Below are 21,831 nucleotides of genomic sequence, written 5' to 3'. Positions count from 1 at the left end.
ATTGTATGGTATGGAGTTGATGCAGAGAGCAAAAATCTGCTTTCACGACAGTAGAAATATGCGGGACAAAAGAGAATGTAGAATCAAGTAGGATCCCAACATATCAGGACAAATCTACCAGTTACCAAAGTATGTAAAGAAGCAAAATCAAAGTAATATTGTATGGTATGGAGTTCATGCAGAGAACAAAAATCTGTTTTCGCAACAGTAGAATTGTGCGGGACAAAAGAGAATTTAGAATTAAGTAGAATTCCAAGGTATCAGAACACATCTACCAGTTGAAAAGGACGATTGAATAGCATAAGAGGGGACAAAGGTGCTGGCAGGAGCCAGTGATCCAGCAGGCTATGGTCTTATCCAGATTAAGAACCAATTTATGATCAGAATACTGCAGCTCGTTTGATATTCACATCATCCAGGTATGAATCAGCTTCTCCATTGCTGCTGAGCCTGCACTGGCTCCCTGTTAAGACCCGCATTATTCTTAAACTGTGTACCATAACTTTTCTTATTCTTCATGGTTTTTCTCCAGAGTATTTGGCAAGCCTTCTTAATCCTACCTATAAGAATAGGGCTCTGTCTGAAAAGCTGCCTTTACCTCTTCAATATCCTAGCCCAAAACAAGTAGTCTATGAAACAGTATTCAATGATTTCTTTTCATTCTAATCCATCTACTTGTGGAATTCTTTACCTTTGCATATTAGGAAAATTAATCATTATAATTCTTTTTGGGCCCTTAAAACTTATATTTAATCTTTTTATTAAATCATCTTAACGTACTATCAGCCATCTACTCACTCTAATACACCTTTATATCTTGCACAACATTTGGTTCCATACATTCCTTCTAGGTTCCTACATTCTTCATCTTTTAATCTCCTCCATGTTCCCTGTTTACATCAACTATGATTTGATTCCATCCAGTCCAGATCCTTTAGCATAATTGCACCTACCCTGTGGAATTCTTTACCTATTCTACTGCACTCATTGTAAATCATGCTGACTTTCATCCAGTTCTCAAAACGTTTCTCTTTAAGGACTCTTTTAATCATCTCGATAATGCCTAGAGTTTTACAATCCTGATTTGTAAGCCAGCAAGGGCCCACAATCCTGCTCAAACTGCACATGACCTTTTCCCCCTCCCTCTTTGGTTCCTCTTTTCTATTGATTATTCTCCCCTCTCTTCTATCTCTTCCCATTTCGTTTTCTCCTCTCTTCTTCTTTCTACTTTAGTTTTAATGTTTTCTTTTAATTTTGTAAACCACCCTGAAGGCATCACTATAGGGTGTTATATCAAACTTTTAATAAACTTGAAACTTGATCTGACATAATTGTTGTTTTCCTGGGAATGCCCCACTTCTTTTAACTTGTAAACTGCATAGAACTCATATGGCACCTTGCAGGGTACAAGTACTCATTGTATTGTATGGTATTGTATATGACGTAATTTGATAATGTGTGACATGATTTTGATGTGCAGTGCCTAGGGAATTATTTACACCTGCCCAAGTCAGATTCACACTATCCAATAGCAATAAGAAGACTGAAAGGAAAATTTCATGCATCTATTTATTTATTCCCTGATGCTACTCCTAAGTCTGCCACCCCGCAACCTCAATTTATGTCCTCTAGTTTTACTGCTTCTCTGTTGCTGGAAAAGATTTGTTTGTAGATTAATACCATTCAAGTACTTAAATGTCTATCAAATGTCCTCTATCCTTTCTTTCCTCTAGGTCTTCAAGTCTCTTCTCATAGGTTGCTTGGCACAATCCTGATATCATTTTCATTGCTTTCTTCTGGACAGCTTCAAGTCTTCTTATTTATTTATTGCATTTGTACCCCACATTTTCCCACCTCTTTGCAGGCTCAATGTGGCTTACATTACATTATGAATAGTGGAACTCTATAAGAAAATATACATTTAGTATTGCTTAAGGATCTTGGGTAACATGATAATAGTAATAGATAATCTAAAGAAAATATACATTTAGTGTTGCTTAAGGATCTTGGGTAACATGATAATAGTTAAGCAGGATAGTAGAGTAACGAACTAATTTCACGAGTCGAATTTCTTTAAGCAGTTCTGGATATTTGTGTAATGGTTCACATTTGTGAGATGGGTCTTCAGTAGTTTGCAGAAGTTGGTTAGTTCATGGATCGTCTTCAAGTTGCGCGGCAGCGCATTCCAGAATTGTGTGCTCAAGTAGGAAAAGGTTGACGCATGCGTTACTTAGTATTTTAGACCTCTGCAGTTGGGGAAGTGAAGATTGAGGAATGTGCGGGATGATTATTAGCATTCCTGGATGGTAAGTCTATCAGGTCTGACATGTAGGCTGGAGCGTCTCCGTGAATGATTTTGTGAACTAGGGTACATATTTTGAACGTGATGCATTCTTTAAGTGGGAGCCAGTGTAGTTTTTTGTCGTAGGGGTTTAGCACTTTCATACTTTGTTTTTCCGAATATGAGTCTGGCTGCAGTGTTTTGGGCTGTTTGTAATTTCTTGATTATTTGTTCTTTGCAGCCAGCATAGAGAGCGTTGCAATAGTCTAGATGGCTAAGTACCATTGATTGTATCAGGTTGTGGAAGACGGTCCTTGGGAAGAAAGGTCTTATTCTTTTTAACTTCCACATTGAGTGGAACATCTTCTTGGTTGTGTTCTTTGCGTGATTCTCAAGTGTTAGGTGTCGATCAACAGTAACTCCGAGAATTTTTAGGGTGTCCGAAATTGGGAGATTCAGTTTTGGTGTATTGATGGTGGTGAATTTGTTAGTGTTATGTTGAGAGGTGAGTATTAGGCATTGGGTTTTTTCTGCATTGAGTTTCAGCTTAAATGCATCCGCCCATGAGTGCATGATATGTAAACTCTGGTTGATTTCATTGGAAATTTCCTTTAGATCTTGTGTAAATGGGATGTAGATCGTTACGTCGTCTGCGTATATATATGGGTTGAGGTTTTGGTTTGATAGTAGTTTGGCCAATGGTATCATCATTAAGTTGAATAAGGTCGGTGAGAGGGGGGATCCCTGTGGAACTCCGCATTCAGGTATCCATGTGGCTGATGTAGTCGAGTTAGATGAAACTTGGTATGATCGTGTGATTAGGAACCCCTTGAACCATTTGAGAACGTTGTCTCCAATTCCGAAGTACTCTAGGATATGTAGTAGTATTCCGTGATCGACCATGTCGAAGGCGCTGGACATGTCAAATTGTAGGAGCAATACGTTCTTGCCAGTTGCAATCAGTTGTTTGAATTTAGTCATAAGAGAGATTAGTACTGTTTCAGTGCTGTGGTTGGACCGAAATCCTGACTGGGAGTCGTGTAGTATTGAGAATTTGTCTAAATAGTTTGCAAGTTGTTTGGTCACCATGCCTTCCGTTAGTTTGGTTATTAAAGGAATGGATGCTACTGGCCTGTAATTGGTTAGTTCACTGGCACTTTTCTTTGGGTCTTTGGGTATTGGGGTGAGTAGAATGTTTCCTTTCTCCTTTGAGAAGAGTCCATTTTGTAGCATATACTGTAGTTCACATGATTCGTTAGGTCTGTTATAAATTGTTGAGGGGCGGATGTCATAAGGTTATTTGGGCATATGTCTAATTTGCAATGAGATTTGGCGAATCTTTTGAGTGTTTGGGAGATGAGATCCTCCGATAGTACCTCGAAGTTGTTTCAGGTTCTGTCTGCTGGGTATACACCAGGGTCTGGATCTAGACAGTCAAGGAGATCGATGAAGTCAATGGTGCTGTCAGGGACTTTAAGTCGCAAATTTACGATTTTCTCATTGAAGTATCTCGCAAGATTGTCTGCTCCTGGTGTATCTTTGTTGTTGGTTGTGACTGGTGTGGTATCTAGTAGTTGATTCACGAGTTGGAAGAGTTTATGTGTGTCCTTGTAGTTTGGTCCAATTTTAGTTCTGAAATATAATCTTTTAGTTTGTCTTATGGTATATTTATATTTTCTTTGAAGTTGTTTCCAGGCGTTAAGTGTGGGGTCATCTTTCTTTTTATTCCATGCACGTTCTAATCTTCTAACTTGTGTTTTAAGTTTTTTCAATTCTTCATTGAACCATAGTATTGAGTTCTTTCTGTGTGAGGTTCTGGTTTGAATTGGGGCAATATTGTCTAATATTAATCTGCATCTATAGTCCCATTCTAGGAGAAATTGGTTTGTCTCTGCCTTTATTGTCCATCCGTTGTGGTAAATCTGTTGCCAGAATGTTACCGGGTCTATTTTTCCTCTCGTGGTGTAGGTTTTACGTTCTTGTTTATTAATTGCGTCTTTCGTTCGCCATTGGAGGGAAATGTGTGCTTTATAATGGTCTGACCACGGTGTGGGTGTCCATTTTGTGTCTGTTAGTGTAAGGTTTAGATCGGGTTCAAATTTGTGTATGATAATATCTAGTGTGTGTCCTTTAGTATGAGTAGGTTGCGTGTTTGGTCCGTGTAGATCCCATAGTTGTAAGAATTATTTGCATTCTTCGGTGCTTATTGAGGTGGTATCTTCAAAGTGCAGGTTGATGTCTCCTATTATGATAAGGTTTGAGGTAGAGACACAGGTGTTCGAGATAAAGTCCATGTGGAGGGGCATAATCGAACGAAAACGTCTATCTCCATGGGCGTTTATCTCCGAGAACGGATCCGTGAAGGGGCGGACCGAACCGTATTTTCGAAAAAAATAGACGTCCATGTTTTATTCGACAATTTGTGAGCTGGGCGTTTTTGTTTTTCAGTGATAATGGAAAATGAAAGCACCCAGCTCAAAAATGAATAAATCCAAGGCATTTGTTCGTGGGAGGGGCCAGGATTCGTAGTGCACTGGTCCCCCTCACATGCCAGGACACCAACCGGGCACCCTAGGGGGCACTTTTACAAAAACAAAAAAAAGGTAAAAGAGCTCCCAGGTGCATAGCACTACTACTACTACTATTTAGCATTTCTATAGCGCTACAAGGCATACGCAGCGCTGTACAAACATAGAAGAAAGACAGTCCCTGCTCAAAGAGCTTACAATCTAATAGACAAAAAATAAATAAAGTAAGCAAATCAAATCAATTAATGTGAACGGGAAGGAAGAGAGGAGGGGGTAGGTGGAGGCGAGTGGTTACAAGTGGTTACGAGTCAAAAGCAATGTCAAAGAGGTGGGTTTTCAGTCTAGATTTAAAGGTGGCCAAGGATGGGGCAAGACGTAGGGGCTCAGGAAGTTTATTCCAGGCGTAGGGTGCAGCGAGACAGAAGGCGCGAAGTCTGGAGTTGGCAGTAGTGGAGAAGGGAACAGATAAGAAGGATTTATCCATGGAGCGGAGTGCACGGGAAGGGGTGTAGGGAAGGACGAGTGTGGAGAGATACTGGGGAGCAGCAGAGTGAGTACATTTATAGGTTAGTAGAAGAAGTTTGAACAGGATGCGAAAACGGATAGGGAGCCAGTGAAGGGTCTTGAGGAGAGGGGTAGTATGAGTAAAGCGACCCTGGCGGAAGATGAGACGGGCAGCAGAGTTTTGAACTGACTGGAGAGGGGAGAGGTGACTAAGTGGGAGGCCAGCAAGAAGCAGATTGCAGTAGTCTAAACGAGAGGTGACAAGGGTGTGGATGAGGGTTTTGGTAGAGTGCTCGGAAAGAAAGGGGCGGATTTTACGGATGTTGTAAAGAAAGAAACGACAGGTCTTGGCGGTCTGCTGGATATGAGCAGAGTGGGTGATAACCACGCCCCACTGCCCACTGCCCACAAGTCTACACCATTACTATAGCCCTAAGGGGTGAAGGGGGGCACCTACATGTGGGTACAGTGGGTTTGGGGGGGTTGGACGACTAAGCATTAAGCAGCACAATTGTAACAGGTGGGGGGGGGATGGGCCTGGGTCCACCTGCCTGAAGTCCACTGCACCCCCTAACAACTGCTCCAGGGACCTGCATACTGCTGCCAGGAAGGTGGGTATGACATTTGAGGGTGAAAATAAAAAGTTGTGAAACATCATTTTTTGTGGTGGGAGGGGGTTAGTGACCACTGGGGGAGTCAGGGGAGGTCATCCCCGATTCCCTCTGGTGGTAATCTGGTCATTTAGGGCACTTTTTGGGGCCTTATTTGTGAAAAAACAGGGTCCAGGAAAAGTGCCCTAAATTCTAGCTACAAACGCATACTTTTTTTCAATTATCGGCGAAAGGCGCCCATCTCTGTTCGGGTGATAACCACGCCCCAGTCCCGCCTTCACCACGCCTCCGACACACTCCCATCAACTTTGTACGCTTCCGTGATGGAGTGCAGTTGAAAACGTCCAAGTTCAGCTTTCGATTATACCACGTTATTCGTTTTTGGGAGATAAACGCCTATCTCCCGATTTAGGTCGCAATATAGGCGTTTTTGTCTTTCAATTATAAGCTGGATAGTGGGTTTGGGAGTCTTGCCAGTTGCCTGGCGGTCTGTAGAGTATGACTGCGGTAAGGTGTTCCTGTAAATTTGGGTGATTGATTCTTACCAAGGCGATTTCAAGTTGTGGCAGGATGGTTTCAGCTGTGGTTGTGACTGTGAACTCGGATTTGTATATTATGGCAATTCCTCCTCCTCTTTTTCCGTTTCTTGTCCAGTGGGTGATTTTGTATCCTGGTGGGCATAAATCTAAGATTATGGGGTCTTTAAGGTCGTGGATCCAGGTTTCAGTGATAAATAGGAGGTCAAAATTGTCTGTAGTGAACCAGTCTATTATAATCTCTGTTTTATTTACTACTGATCTTGCGTTTACGTATCCCAGTAGGACTGAGTGGTAAGGGTTGGCTCAGGACTTTGATGTGTTAATTTTTATTATTTGCCTATTTTCTTGGTATCTGGTCTTGTTATGTCCTTTCTTCCCTTTCTGTTGGTTATTTCCATGTGCATTTGCTTTTCCTTTTATTTGGTTGTTTTTCTTTTGGTCTGGTAAATTGTGACTGGATTGCCTGTAGGGTTTGTGTATTGTGGGTAAATTATTGTTTAAGTTAGTAGTAGTCCATGCATGGTAGATCAGGGGTAGGAAGTAGATTATCATGAGCAATTTGTTGGTGTTCATATTGGCTATGGTGCGTGGTTTTTGGTTTTGTCTGAAGGTGTTATTGAGTGAAGGTTTGTAGGCGTGCTGTTTGGTTGTGTCTGAAGGTGTTATTGAGTGAAGTTTGTATGGACATCAAGTGGTAACAGCGTTATACAATGTCACCCCGAGTAGTGTGAACATTAGGCATTGAGTAAATGTAGTTTCAAGCAGTATCCGCATTAAGCGGTTTTGGTATCAAGCTAAGTTCAGTGCCAGTGTAGTTATTAATACCATTCAGAACAAATCAGTACTACTGTGCAAAGTGATGTTATGAAATGCAAAGCAAGCTCTACCATTCAGGGTAATCTAATGCTATTGTACAGATTGATGTTATAAGAAGCAAGCATTACAATTCAGAAAGATTCAATGCTACAGTACAGATTGATGTTGTGAGATGCAAAGCAAACATTATGGTACAGGATGATTCAGTGCTGCAGTACTGAATGATGCTATAAGATCCAAAGCAAGCATTGCTATTCAGGATGATTCAATGCTACAATACAGAATAATGCTACAATACAGTACGATGTTACAATACAGGGTAATGCTCTAAGGTGCAGAACAGGCGTTAGAGTTCTGAATCCTGCTAATCAGGTTTTGTAGTTCAAGTGATTTAGTTCTACAACTGCAAGCACTAGAGTTCAGGGTCCATAAAGCAAGTAATATAGTTCAAAATGATTGGATACTACAGTTGTGGCGTAATGTTATAGGAGGTGAGGTAATCAGTAGAATTTGACGTCTATATCTAAAACCTAGAAATCTAGAGACAGCAGATTAGTTAAGTTTTAGTTAGTCTTTGTTTCCCTCTCCTGCATTGTCATCATCTGACAACCTTTGGTTCAGTTCCTTGGGATGGGTTTTTTTTTCGTTCAGATATTTTACTCACGTTCAGTAGTTCTGAAACATTTCTCTGGTACTGAGTTGAATCAGCTGACTCGGGGTGTAGCATTGCATGGGGTTTCAGTTGCTTCCAGGCTCATGGGTTTCGGTTTCACTGTGTTGATTGGCCACGAGGTCGGGGGCGCCGTCTGAATCGTTTCCCCGGTTGCCTCATGCTTTTTAGCCTCCCGCTTGGCGTTTTTATTTCTCAGGCACTCTTTTCGTCTCGGCGGCAGGTAGCGGGTAGGTAGCCGCTCGTTGCCTTGTTCGTTCTGCAGCGTGTGCAGGGACGTTGTCTCCAAGTTTGGGGCGCTGATTTCCCGATCTTAAGGCGCGTTTCGCGCTAGATCAAAGTTGTGCTCCGTTGCAAAGCAGATTGTGATGTCGGTCTCCCCACCAGCTCGTCCAGGGAGGACCTCGCCTCTTGGGTTACTCGCCTCTTCTAGGTGTCAGGTACGGTCCGGGCCGTTATAGCCTCAAAGTGTGTGAGGTGAAGGGTGAATGGATCGCTACCGGTTGCCAGCACCGGCTCGATCACGCTGGGGTTCACGGGTGTCTGGTGATAACTCGTGTTGGTCGGAACCCGCTGTATTCGGGGTGGGCCATCCGGCAATCCCGGTTACGACCTTAAGCTTGCTGGAGGCCTCAGATCGTCCACTCACCTCTTCCAGGTGAGTTCTTCCGTTCAGGGTGTTCTCGTTGGTCGGTATCCGCTGTATGCGGGATGGGCAGTCCGGCAATCTCGGTCACGGTCGTAAGCCTGTGTGGGATCTCAGATCGTCCACTCGCCTTTTCCAGGTGAGTTCCTCCGTTCGGGTGTTGGTGGGTGTCCGGTCCGGTCAGTGTCACTGCGGCCACGAGGCAGGTGAGATAAAGAGATTGCAATCGGTTCTCAGCCCAACTCGCTCACGTTGGGAGCCCACAGGTGACCGGAGATGGCTCGCGTTAATCGGTTCCCACTATATGCGGGACCGGCAGTTGGATGGCCCTAATCATGGCCTTAAGTCTGCTGGGTCTTTGGAGCACCGAACTCCGTGACCTTCTAGTCAGCAGCCATCTTAGTAGATGTCCTTAGCAAGATATAGCCTCCAGAACTGAACACAGTATTCCAAGTGGGGTCTCACCAATGACTTGTACAAGGTCATTAACACCTCCCTTCTTCTGCTGATGATTCCTCTCTCTCTTTATGCAACCTAGCATCCTTCTAGCTATGGTCACTGCTTATCATGCATATCAGCCTCTCACGTCTTAGCGCATACAGTTCCTTTGAATTTTTACACCCCAAGTGCATCACTCTGTACTTCTTTGCATTAAATTTTAGCTGCCAAACATTAGACCATTCTGTGTCAAAGGCTTTGCTGAAATCCAGGTAGGTTACATCTAGCACATGGCCTCAATCCAATTTTCTGCTCACCCAGTCAAAGAAATCAATTATGTCCAAAGAAAGTTCTGCAATGTACGGATCCTTCTTTAGCAAGCAATAGATCTGTATGGTGTTCATTTTCACATATAGTGAAACAAGACATTACTTCACTGGCTGATTTCTATAACATTGTCGGACACCCCATATAAGTTCATAATGTTGGTGTTGGGCAAAGGTTTTGCAGAATGGATTTCTGCATTCCAATTATTGGTTTTGATCAAGGAGCAATGGTGATCTATGTACTCCTGATCAGGTGACAGCTTGAAAGTCAGCAAGGAGTAGTCTCTGTAAAACTTTGTAAGGTTGATCAGCAACACACTATCTTTCAGATGTTTACTCATTGCTTGTACCAGCTGTATCTATTCTCTCATACACATACCATGTTCAATGTCCATTTGAAGAAGTTTTCCAGTTTTGGAGGCCGTATCTTGCTAAGGATGTAAAAAGAATTGAAGCGGTGCAAAGAAAAGCAACAAAAATGGTATGGGATTTGCGTTACAAGACGTTTGAGGAGAGACTTGCTGGCCTGAACATATATACCCTGGAGGAAAGGAGAAACAGGGGTGATATGATACAGACATTCAAATATTTGAAAGGTATTAATCTGCAAACAAATCTTTTCCATAGATGGGAAGGCGGTAGAACTAGAGGACATGAAATGAGATTGAAAGGGGGCAGACTCAAGAAAAATGTCAGGAAGTATTTTTTCACGGAGAGAGTGGTGGATACTTGGAATGCCCTTCCGTGGGAGGTGGTGGAGATGAAAACGGTAACAGAATTCAAAAATGCGTGGGATAAACATAAAGGAATCCTGTTCAGAAGGAATGGGTCCGCAGAAGCTTAACGGAGATTGGGTGGCAGAGCTGGTGGTGGGAGGCAGGGCTAGTGGTTGAGAGGCGGGGCTAGTGCTGGGCAGACTTCTACGGTCTGTGCCCTGAAAATGGCAGATACAAATCAAGGTCAGGTATACACATAAAGTAGCACATATGAGTTTATCTTGTTGGGCAGACTAGATGGACCGTACAGGTCTTTCTCTGCTGTCATCTACTATGTATATAACCCGCATATTTAGCAGTAATGTAGGTATTGTAGTGTTGATAATTAAAGGGATTTTTAGTGTAGGACCCACCATCATTGTCCACAAAGCCTGGAATGATGAGTTTGGGCAGCTGTCCCAGAAAGAGGTTTTCCTGGTTGGTAATGCTAGCTCCATAGGATATGCTAGACACCTTCAGTTCCACACAATCTACAGCTTACTTGATGTTGGCCTTCAGCAATGCTTCTGCATGACCCAGCCTTACCCCCAGCGACATTTTGCTTTCTTTACAAACAGCGATGTGGATAGGATGTGGAGTTTGTTAAACAAAGGCATCTTTACATCTTGTCATCTATTCTACCTCATTGATCAGAAGTTGCTTTTGGAAAAAATGGATTATTGTGTAAATGGCCCAACAGTTCTACCTTATAGCTAGAAGCTCTTTAGTTTAAACTGACATTGCCAGTCCTTGGATCTCTCACGTTGTGGCTCCCTACAGAGTCTTTATAAAACAGGTCACTTGTAAACTGCATTTTGAGCTGTCATAGTTCTATGAGGGCTGTCTTCGAGCATGATGTCCAGCTGGTTGAAGAGAGAGGCAATGTCTGTCTTATCTTCTTTCACGATCTTACAGGTCAGGTACAATAACATGTTGTTTAAATCCAAAAAATGTTCACCATAGCAATAATGTAAAAGTCAATTGGCAGAGTTTGCAATAAAGATGATAACAAGGGTATTTCCACATAAATGATTTTTTTTTATACTGGTTTGGGTGGGTGACAATTGAAAGAGGTCCAGTTCTGATTTAACATATTCTTTTGAATTACTGTGCCCATATGGCATGATTTTTTCCCCTCAAAATATATGTTTCAGCCTGGAAGCATCTGCTCTCTTCTTAGCATTGTGCTTAAGCTTCTGAGATGATACATCACAGGGCTTCTTTTTTTTTTTTTTTAAGTTTCAGGAGGTCATTGCAAAAGCATATGCTGATTGCTTTTTTTCTTTTAATGGCTCTTTGTGTGGTTTTATATCTCAGTGCCCCATCTTAATAGCAACAGTGTTTTTCTAAAGACTATAAAACACAACATCAATCCTCACTCAATGGGTAACCCGTATAACCCCAGAAGCCTGTACCCTGCTTGCACCATATAATAATTTCTGTATGCTACAGGTTTTAATTGCCACCATGTAAAAAAACAAAAAACAAAAAAAAAACCCATTCACTTTTCAAGGTCACAAATGAAGCTTAAGGATCACCTTCCCATAGGAAAATGAGGCATGTTGCTTCTGAACTGTCTTTATTTCAAAAGTGATGGTATTGATGTGCTGTTTGTTCATGTGGACATATGTACTTGTATGAACCTCTGATGTATTTAATTATTTATTGCATTGTATATCCCACATTTTCCCACCTATTTGCAGGCTCAATGTAGACATTCCCAGAGGCTTAGGTTGAGAAGAGGAGCTGTGATGTATCCATGGATTTTGTAAAATATGCATGCACACACATTGAGTACATGCCCACATTTATACCTACTTTGGAGAAGGAGTAAATGTGTCAGTCAGCATTTGTGTGCTATTGGGACTGGCTCTTAGTGCCTATTTTATAAAGGCACATGGAGGGGCATTTTCGATAGACCATCTAAATCAGAATTTGGACGATAAAAAAAAAAAGTCCAAATTCTGAACAGGAAAGAAGGTCATTTTCGAAAAAGGTAGACGTCTATCTTTTGTGTTCGAAACTGCTATGGACATCTTGTGATATGGACGTTTTGTGAGCTGGATATCCTTTTTTTGGGTCCATTTTCAAACAAAAAACGTCCAAATGCAAGATGTCCAAAATGGAGAAGGAGTGGCTTAATGTTTAGTGCAGCGGGCTTTGATCCTGGCAACATGGGTTCAATTCCCACTGCTACTCCTTGTGACTTTGGGCAAATCCAATGCACAAGGGGCATTTTTGAATATGACATCTAAGTCTGAATTTGGACGTTTTTTGTAAAACATCCAAAATCAGAACAGGAAAGGTCATTTTCTACAAAAAAAAAGTCTCTCTTTTCCTTTTGAAAATGCTGTTTGGAAAAATGTTTTGTGACTTGGGGGAGTAAGGGGAGGTGATCCCCGATTCCCTCCAGTGGTCATCTGGTCATTTGGGGCACCTGGTGTGGAATAGAGGAGTAGCCTAGTGGTTAATGCAGCAACCTTTGATCCTGGGGAAGTGGGTTCAATTCCCACTGCAGCTATTTGCTATAAAAACAGCTCTAGCTCAAAACATCTAAGTTTTAGTCTTGGACGGTTTTGTTCCACTATTGCTGAAAGACGTCTACGTCTTAGGAACACCCAAGTCCAGCCTTGAACACACCCTCTTGAGGTTTAGATGTCCTTCTGATGGACTTCAGAGAAAGATGTCTAAAAATAGGTTTCGAAAATACTGATTTGGACGTCATTGTGAGATAAACGTCCAAATGCAGACTTATGTCACATTTTGGACATTTTTCTCTTTTGAAAATGAGCCTTATAGGCACCTAAGTTGCCCTTGTAAAACAAGCTTAAAATGTGTACCTTTTCAGACCTCTCATATAGGTGCCCTGTAAGGAGTATTGGCCCATCAGTAGCTTAATGTGTGCATCACAGAACGTATCCTGACCAAGCCTGAACCAAAGGCCTGTGCCAGGCTCACATGGACCCTCTATGTGAAAGTCTGTGCACTGCATTTCAACAGCCAAAAGTATAGATGGTGACTCTGCTGACCTGATCCAGGAAAAGGATGTTCAGTGACCCAGCTAATTACCCACCAGGATGCTTCAAGACGACATGAGGAACGGTATTACACCTTATTTGGGGATATCTGAAGCTAATGTGGAAGGCTCCAATGTGATTGGCCTGCCACTGTCAACAATTGCCTTCAGCCAGTTGCCATCCATACTGCTATCATGACTTCAAAGACCTGACTGATAGTAAACAGTATATAGGATTGTGCAGGATCCCATCCAGTCAGTATGATTTCCTGTGACCGGTTGTGCTACTCCTGTTACCTGGTTTCATCCCTTCACCAGCAAAGAAGGAGTAGACAGCACTGCAGGCCATATGGTCAAGTTCTCTGATCACATTTATATCTGGCTATATACAGTTTTTATTTTTATTTTATTTATTTGGATTTTGCTCATACCTTTTCAGTAGTAGCTCAAGGTGAATTACATTCAGGTACACTGGGTATTTCTCTGTCCCTGGAGGACCTCACAATCTATGTTTGTACCTGAGGCAATGGAGAGTTAAGTGACTTGCCCAAGACCACAAGGAGCAGCATTGGGATTTAAACTGGCCACCTCTGGATGTCAAGCTCAGTGCTCTACTTTAGTTAAGGAATAACTGAAAGTGATATGTGAGTTGTACCAAGTAACACTGTGCTTATCTGTGCTTAGTGTTCCCTATTAGTAGATTCTTGGAAAGTGTCGCTGGAATCTTTTCTGCTGTTTGCTATTTATCTGTATTGCATTGCTAAATAAGCCATTATATTTTATAGACTCATGATTGTCTATACTCTTATCAGTAAATAGGTAGATAAAAGGGGGGAGGGGATTCAGTCCGGCCAAATCTTTGGTGTGATCTTAGACACATACTGATAGATCTTCAGCCAGTGGTGGTCAGCATTTTTTAAATGCTGAAGCCTTCATGTTCAAGTGTACAGCGCTGCGTACATCTAGTAGTGCTATAGAAATGATAAGTAGAAATAGCCCCAGACATTCAACGCTGGACCATGTCTGGGCACCAGCACTACATATCTAGAGCTAATTTCTTATATGCTGGCTGCTGAGGCTTATGCGGGTCCCAGCCAATATTTAGCGAGGACTCGCTACCTACAACCGACCCCTGAGTCCTGACAATATCACGTTCAATTTTGGAACTCAAAGCTGTATTAGTTACACTTACTCACCTTGGACTGGATATTGAATAAGTGTGTCATGAGTGAGTCTAGCTGCTGCACAGCAGATGATGGAGGTGGTGACTGCAGGGGCAGCTCTATCTCAGGAACCTCGCTGTTAGGAGAAAGGAAATAGTGTGCTTGAAGTTTTAGTTCACTTAACACAGAAATAAAGTTTTGGTTCACTTAAATATACAGAATTAAAAAAAAAACAAAACACAGAATTAACCAATAAAAACAAAAACATCTGAAATAATGTAATTCTGATTAACCAACTTTCTGATCAAGTTAATGCTTGTAAAAATTTGAAAACTTAACAAAATAAAATTAAATTAAAAAAACATTTAGGGGTCCCTTTACTAAGCTGAGGCAAACAATAACGTGCTTACCGCTGCTTAAAATGCCTTACCGTGGGTGCGCTCAGGCATTCTGCAGTAATTTTGGCATCTGTGCATGTTTTCCACATGCTAAAAAATAGATTTTATTTTTTTAGCACTGGGGTGGGTCAATTAATATAAACATCCTGTGCTAATTGGTTAGCACAGCTACATCACTGTGTGCTAACAGATTATGCGTGGTTACTGTATATGCTGGGTCCAATATACAACATTAATATATAAATTATACCCTTGTTGATTTTAGGATAAGATTTTGAAGACACATATAAGCCGGCAGCTCCTGAGGAAGCAAGAGAAAGTGAAACAGAGGAGCTCCGTAAAGTCTGTGCCATGCTAAATGGAACTTTAACTTTACTAAGTGTGTACAGCATTTTCAGATAAGTCACTTGAAATAGACTTGAAAGAATGTATAAAGTAGAAAAAATATTATAAAAATAAAAAAATACAAGGAAGGGAGAGGTTTTCTGATTAATGATGCATAGAGCAGCAGCTATATAACTGAATAGCGCTGTTATACTGAAGTCTTTCCTTCACCCAATATAATTAATGAATCAGTAGATAGTAAATTTTGGGTTGTATAGAAATTAGCAAGTGGCCATTTCTGGAAAAAGAGAAAAATGTGTCTTTTACTGGCAGAGCTACATATAGCCTACGAAACTACCTCAACAATCCACACAATTATTACAGTTCACCCATATCCTACCTAACACCTTCCGTATATCTTCCTTTACTTAATCTTCAAACTTTAATAATTGTATCTGTTACCATGAAATAATTATATCTATCTTCCCTTAGCTAATCCTCAAACATTAGAATTGTATCTGTTATCACGAAATGATTATGTCTTAACCATACTCCTTAAGCCACATTGAGCCTGCAAATAGGTGGGAAAATGTGGGATACAAATGCAATAAATAAATAAATAAATAAAATGGCCTCAACACATGGGACAGACTTGCGTTGGGGCTACTGCAATCCACATTTTAGTGTTGCTTGGTAAATGGGTCCCTTAAGGTGGAACATTTATTGGCCTAACTTAATACATTTCTTTACTGTCTTTTGAGATCTAACACCCACTTCCTTCGGCCAGAACAGAATTAGCAAAATACCAGAAAATATAATTGAATTGAATTTTACCTCCATTTCAAAAGCAGAAGTGACCTAAAAATTCACTTTTGAAGTCCACACACTTCTGAGGGTTAGACCTTACACAAAAAAAGACAGCTGCTACTTTTAGCCTACTTTAGTAGGACTTTTTCGTTTTATTTTGGGGTTTTTTCTACAAGTACAAATACTTCTGCAACTGCAGTATGGCTGGGAAACGTGTGCCACCAAATCTGTTGCCTCACTTACAGCTTCTGTCTCTATGCAGACAGAAAATGTGATCCAAGGAGAGGGGTGAGTTCTATGTGAAAATGTCTTCAGCTTCAATCACTCATGAAAGAAGAAAAATAAGAAAGAGTAGAGATGGCAAGGTTGAGAACAGGGGCGAATCTGAGGTTCGGCGGTAGGGGGGGGCAGGGGCTAGAGTGAGGGGGCACAATGTAGCCCCCCCCGGCCGCTGCCCCCCCACCACAGTCAACCCTCCGCCCCTACCGCATTCAACCCTCCCCCGCCTACCGCCGTCACCTACCCCCGCCGAGGTCCGCTTCCTGCTGCCGGTGCCTTTAAAAATATTACTTCAGCTGGCGGGGGACCCCAACCTCTGCCAACCCAGCAGAGGTCTTGTTTTAAGTTCTTCTTCCTCGTGCTGTTGAAAGCTGCATCCCTTCCAGTTTCGGACGGAGTCTGACGTCGCAGCACGTAATATTTTTAAAGGCACCGGCAGCAGGAAGCGGACCTCGGCGGGGGAGGGTTGACGGCGGTAGGGGGGTCCAGGGCGAAATCTGCGGGGGCCCAGGCCCCTGTGGCCCCACGCAGATATGCCCCTGGTTGAGAAGCATCCGGGAAAATGAGAAATACATCAACTCTCTATGAGGAAAGGCTGAAACGGCTAGGGCTCTTCAGCTTGGAGAAAAGACGGCTGAGGGGAGATATGATAGAGGTATATAAAACACTAAGTGGAGTGGAACGGGTAGACGTGAATCGCTTGTTTACTCTTTCCAAATATACTAGGACTAGGGGCACACAATGAAGCTACAAAATAGTAAATTTAAAACAAATTGGAGAAATATTTCTTCATTCAACATGTAATTAAAATTCTGGAATTCGTTGCTAGAGAATGTGGTAAAAGCAGTTAGTTTAGCGGGGTTTTAAAAAGGTTTGGAAACAGGATACTGGACTTGATGAACCTTCAGTCTATCCCAGTATGGCAACACTTATGTACTTATGTGCATCAAAGATTGGTGCAGAAATCCAAAGATGTACCAGATAGGAGGAGAGAGATTGATATCACAGCTCAGGAGTGGGACCTTGGGGTGATAGTGTCCGAGGATCTCAAGGTGATGAAATAATGTGACAACGCTGGGTGCTGGAACCAGGACTGGAAGCAGGAACTGTGCTGGAAGCATAAGTACATAAGTGTTGCCATACTGGGGCAGACCAAAGGTCCATCAAGCCCAGCATCCTGTTTCCAGCAGTGGCTAATCCAGGTTACAAGTACCTGGCAAGATCCTAAAACAGTACAATACATTTTATGCTGCTTATCCTAGAAATAAGAAGTGGATTTTCCTCAAGTCCATTTTAATAATGGCTTATGGACTTTTCTTTTAGGAAGCTAGCCAACCCTTTATTAAACCCCGCTAAGCTAATTGCATTTATCACATTCTCTGGCAACAAATTCCAGCATTTAATTACACATTCAGTGAAGAAATATATTCTCTGATTCATTTTAAATTTACTACTTTGTAGCTTCATTGCGTGCCTCCTAGTCCTAGTATTTTTGGAAAGAGCAATTCACATCTACCTGTTCTACTCCACTCAGTATTTTATAGACCTCTATCATTTCTCCCCTCAGCAATCTTTTCTCCAAGCTGAAGAACCCTAGCCGCTTTAGCCTTTCCTCATAGGGAAGTTATTCCATCCCCTTTATCATTTTCTTCGCCTTTCTCTGTACCTTTTCTAATTCCATTATATCTTTTTTGAGATGCGTTGACCAGAATTGCACACAATATTCGAAGTGCAATCACACCATGGAGTGATACGAAGGCATTATAACGTCCTCATTTTTGTTTTCCATTCCTTTCCTAATAATACCTAACATTCTATTTGCTTTCTTAGCTGCAGCAGCACACTGAGCAGAAGGTTTCAACGTGTCATCAATGATGACACCTAGATCCCTTTCCTGGTCGGCAACTCCTAATGTGGAACCTTGCATCATGTAACCATAGTTCGGCTTCCTCTTTCCCATAAGCATCACTTTGCACTTCCTAATATTAAACGTCATCTGCTATTTGGACGCCCAGTCTTCCTGTCTCCTCTGTTTTCTTTCTTTTAACCAGTTTTTAATCCACAATAGAACACTACTTCCTATCCCATGACACTCCAATTTCCTCTGGAGTCTTTCATGAGATACTTTGTCAAATGCCTTTTGAAAATCCAGATACACAATATCAACCGGCTCACCTTTATCCACATATTTGTTTACCCCTTCAAAGAAATGTAGTAGATAGGTGAGGCAAGATCTCTCTTTACTAAATCCATGTTGGCTTTCACGTCTCATTAATCCATGCTTTTGAATATGCTCTGTAATTTTGTTCTTTATAATAGTCTCTACCATTTTGCCCGGCACTGACATCAGGCTCACTGGTCTATAATTTCCTGGATCACCTTTGGAACCTTTTTTTTTAAAAATCGGCGTTATCTTGGCCACTCTCCAATCTTCTGGTACCATGCTTGATTTTAAAGATAAATGACATATTATTAACAATAGGCTTGGAAAAGAGAAGCCTCCCCAGGAACTGCCCAGCTCTAAATCCTGATGAGATTTGGACTTTAGATAAAAGGCCTCTTTCCCACATGTATCACTTTGCACTTGCTCACATTAAACGTCATCTGTCATTTGTATGCCCAGTCTCCCAGTCTTTTAAGGTCCTCTTGTAATTTTTCACATTCCTCTTGCGATTTAACAAATTTGAATAACTTTGTCATAGGCAAATTCACTAGTTACTCCTATCTCTAGATCATTTATAAATATGTTAAAAAGCAGCTGTCCCAGCACCGACTCCTGGAGAACCCCACTATCTACTCTTCTCCGTTGAGAATACTGACCATTTAACCCTACTCTCTGTTTTCTTTTAACCAGTTTTAATCCACAATAGAACACTACCTCCTATCCCATGACTCTCCAATTAACTCTGGAGTCTTTCAGATCATTTATAAATATGTTAAATAGCACCGGTCCTAGTACAGATCCCTGCGGCACTCCACTATTCACCCTCCTCCATTGAGAAAAATGGCCATTTAACCCTACCGTTTCTTTTCTGTCCAGTAACCAATTCCTAATCCACAGAAGGATATTGCCTCCTATCCCGTGGTTTATTAATTTTCTCAGGAGTTTCCGATGAGGAAATTTGTCAAAAGATTTCTTTTTTTTTTTTTTTAACATATTTTTATTGAAGTACAGAAGCTGCACAGTGCATCTTAAAAAAACAATCCAACTTGTAAATAAGCCACGGGATACAGTCAAGTTAAGAATATAACTTGACACATTTAAACCATTCCTTGCCTCAGAAATGCAAAACTTCCAACATATATCAAACAAGTAAACATCTGTACACGCTCTTTTGATGTCAAAAGATTTCTGACAATCTAGATACGCCACATAAACCAACTCACCTTTATCCACATTTATTTACACCTTCAAAAAAATGAAGCAAGTTGGTGAGACTTCCCTTGGCTGAACCCATGCTGACTCTGACTCATTAAGCTATGTTTGTCTATGTGTTCCGTAATTTTATTCTTTATAATAATTCCCACTATTTTCCCTGCACTGAAGTCAGGCTTACCAATTTGTAATTTCCCAGATCACCCCTGGAACCCTTTTAAAAAATCAGTATTACATTGGGTACTACGGATTATTTTAACGACAGGTTACAGATCACTAACAGATCAGCAATTTCATGTTTGAGTTCTTTCAGTACCCTGGGGAGTATGCCATCTGGTCCAGGTGATTTATCACTATTTAACTTGTCAGTTTGTCTCAGTACATCTTCCAGGTTCTCCAAGATTTCTTTCAGTTCCTCTGCATCGTCTCTATTGAAAACCATTTCCGGTACATCTTCCATAAAGATCAAAGCAAAAAATTTATTCAATCTCTCCACTATGGCATTGTCCACCCTGAGTGCTCCTTTTGCTCCTTCACAATCTAATGGTCCCACAGATTCCTTCACAGGCTTTCTGCTTCTTTTGTACCTGAAAAAGGTGTTTGTCATGCACCCTGCCAGGTCCCAGTCCCATCTAGCCTACGTTCCGGGTCATGTCGTTGCTGGTGGGGCCCTGCAAGGCTCCCAGCCTAGCCAAGCCAGCTCAGCACTGCCAAGCTAGCTCTGCCTAGTCAAGCCAGCCCAGCAAAACCAAGCCAGTCAAGCCGAGCCAAGCCATCCCAACCAACCCAGCCCAGCCAAGCCAAGCCCACCCAGCCAAACCAAGCCAGCTTATCTGGAGTGATTGAGGAATTGACCTATTGGATAGACAACCTTGAAAGCCCGGGGGTAGCACAAGCCAATGCATTGGCTCCTGCTGCCACTGTTCCTGTGGTCAGATCCTTTACTCCATCAGGACTCCTGGTAGTGCCTCCACCCCACTTAGATGGGATCCCAAAGGCCTGATGAGGTTTTTTGAACCAATGCCAAATAGTATTCATATTGCAGGCCAGAGTCTTTGTGTCCAACTGTGCCAAGGTGGCCTATCTTGTCTCTCTCCTCTCTTGACCCACCCTTGCATGGGCTTCACCATTGTGGGAACGTAATGATCAAATCCTGAACAACCTCACAGATTTCATTCACCAGTTTCATCAGATCTTCAAGGAACCTAGAAAAGCGTCCTCCGCGGCCTCTGAATTACTACGGCTCCAAGAAGGAGAGCAGACCATCCATTTCTGCACTCTGGTGGCCAAGTTACAATGAAATAATGAGAGCATGGCCTTCCCACAAATCTTGATGAACTCATCTTACTCTATGTGCAGATGCACATTTGCTTTCGGGAGCGGGCCCAGGAACATCAGACCACTCATAGGGCCTTTCACTTGGCCCCTACCTTCCGAGACTACTGCGATATCTGAATTGGCAGACCCCATGCAAGTCAACTGCTTAAATCTTTCTGACCACGAGAAACAGCGAAGATATAGTTTGAATCTCTGGCTTTATTGTGGGGGAAACTGTCACTATGCATGCCGGTGCCCCCATAAGCTGGGAAACTTGCAAACCTAGCCCTGGCTGTGGAAGCAGAGATAGGTATTACTCATCAAATTCCCCACATTCAAATGCTGGTTCCAGTCACTATCCAGAGCAACCTGGGCTATCAGCTCTGGCCCTCATCGACTCCAGAGCCAGGAAAAATGTCATTGCCACAGAATTAGTCTGGCACTACAACATCTCTACATGGGATTTGCCCCATTCTATTTCTGTCACTTCTGTATATAGCAACATCCAGGGGATCATCAGAGCTATGATCATACCCCTGAAGATGCGCATCGGGCTTTTCCACCTTGAAACCATTTCATTATACGTCCCGAAGACTGCAGTAGATCTCATTATACTGGGCCTCCTGTGGCTGCAAACCCACAATCCATGGATCAATTGGAAGCTGGGAGAACTCAAAGCTTGGAGTCAATCTTGTCGACATCACTGCATGACAAAGGTAGTTCCAGTCCTTCGCCACCAGTCAAATAGAGACCCAACCGGGGCTTCCCAGTCATTATCAAGCCTATGTGGATATATTTTCTAAAAGAGGGCAGAGATACTACAACCCCACCATCCCTACAACTGCTTGATCAATCTGATATCTGAGAAGATGCCACCTCAAAGCCAAGTCTACCTTTCTTCCATCCTGAGACTGAATCCATGTCAGCATATATCAGAGATAACCTCCAACATGGCTTTATTCACTCCTTTGCCTCTTTGTCAGAAAGAAGGGTGGGGGATTACATCCCTGTATTGATTATCGGGGCCTAAATTCCAT

General features: G+C 42.1%; 1 protein-coding gene across 3 annotated transcripts in view; it reads right to left on the bottom strand.

Annotated features, from left to right (window-relative positions):
* The window catches only part of LPXN (leupaxin), a 147,744-nt gene that overhangs the window by 66,081 nt on the left and 59,832 nt on the right, over positions 1-21,831 (bottom strand). For all 3 annotated transcript variants that reach the window (XM_030221087.1, XM_030221079.1, XM_030221096.1), the window contains one exon: positions 14,327-14,429. In XM_030221087.1, the coding sequence (XP_030076947.1) occupies positions 14,327-14,429 (103 nt within the window). The remainder of the gene's footprint in view (positions 1-14,326; positions 14,430-21,831) is intronic.

This window comes from Microcaecilia unicolor, chromosome 1, assembly GCF_901765095.1.
Source record: "Microcaecilia unicolor chromosome 1, aMicUni1.1, whole genome shotgun sequence".
NCBI lineage: Eukaryota > Metazoa > Chordata > Amphibia > Gymnophiona > Siphonopidae > Microcaecilia > Microcaecilia unicolor.
Note: the sequence above shows the minus strand (reverse complement) of the source record. Positions and strands in the feature narration are given on the sequence as shown.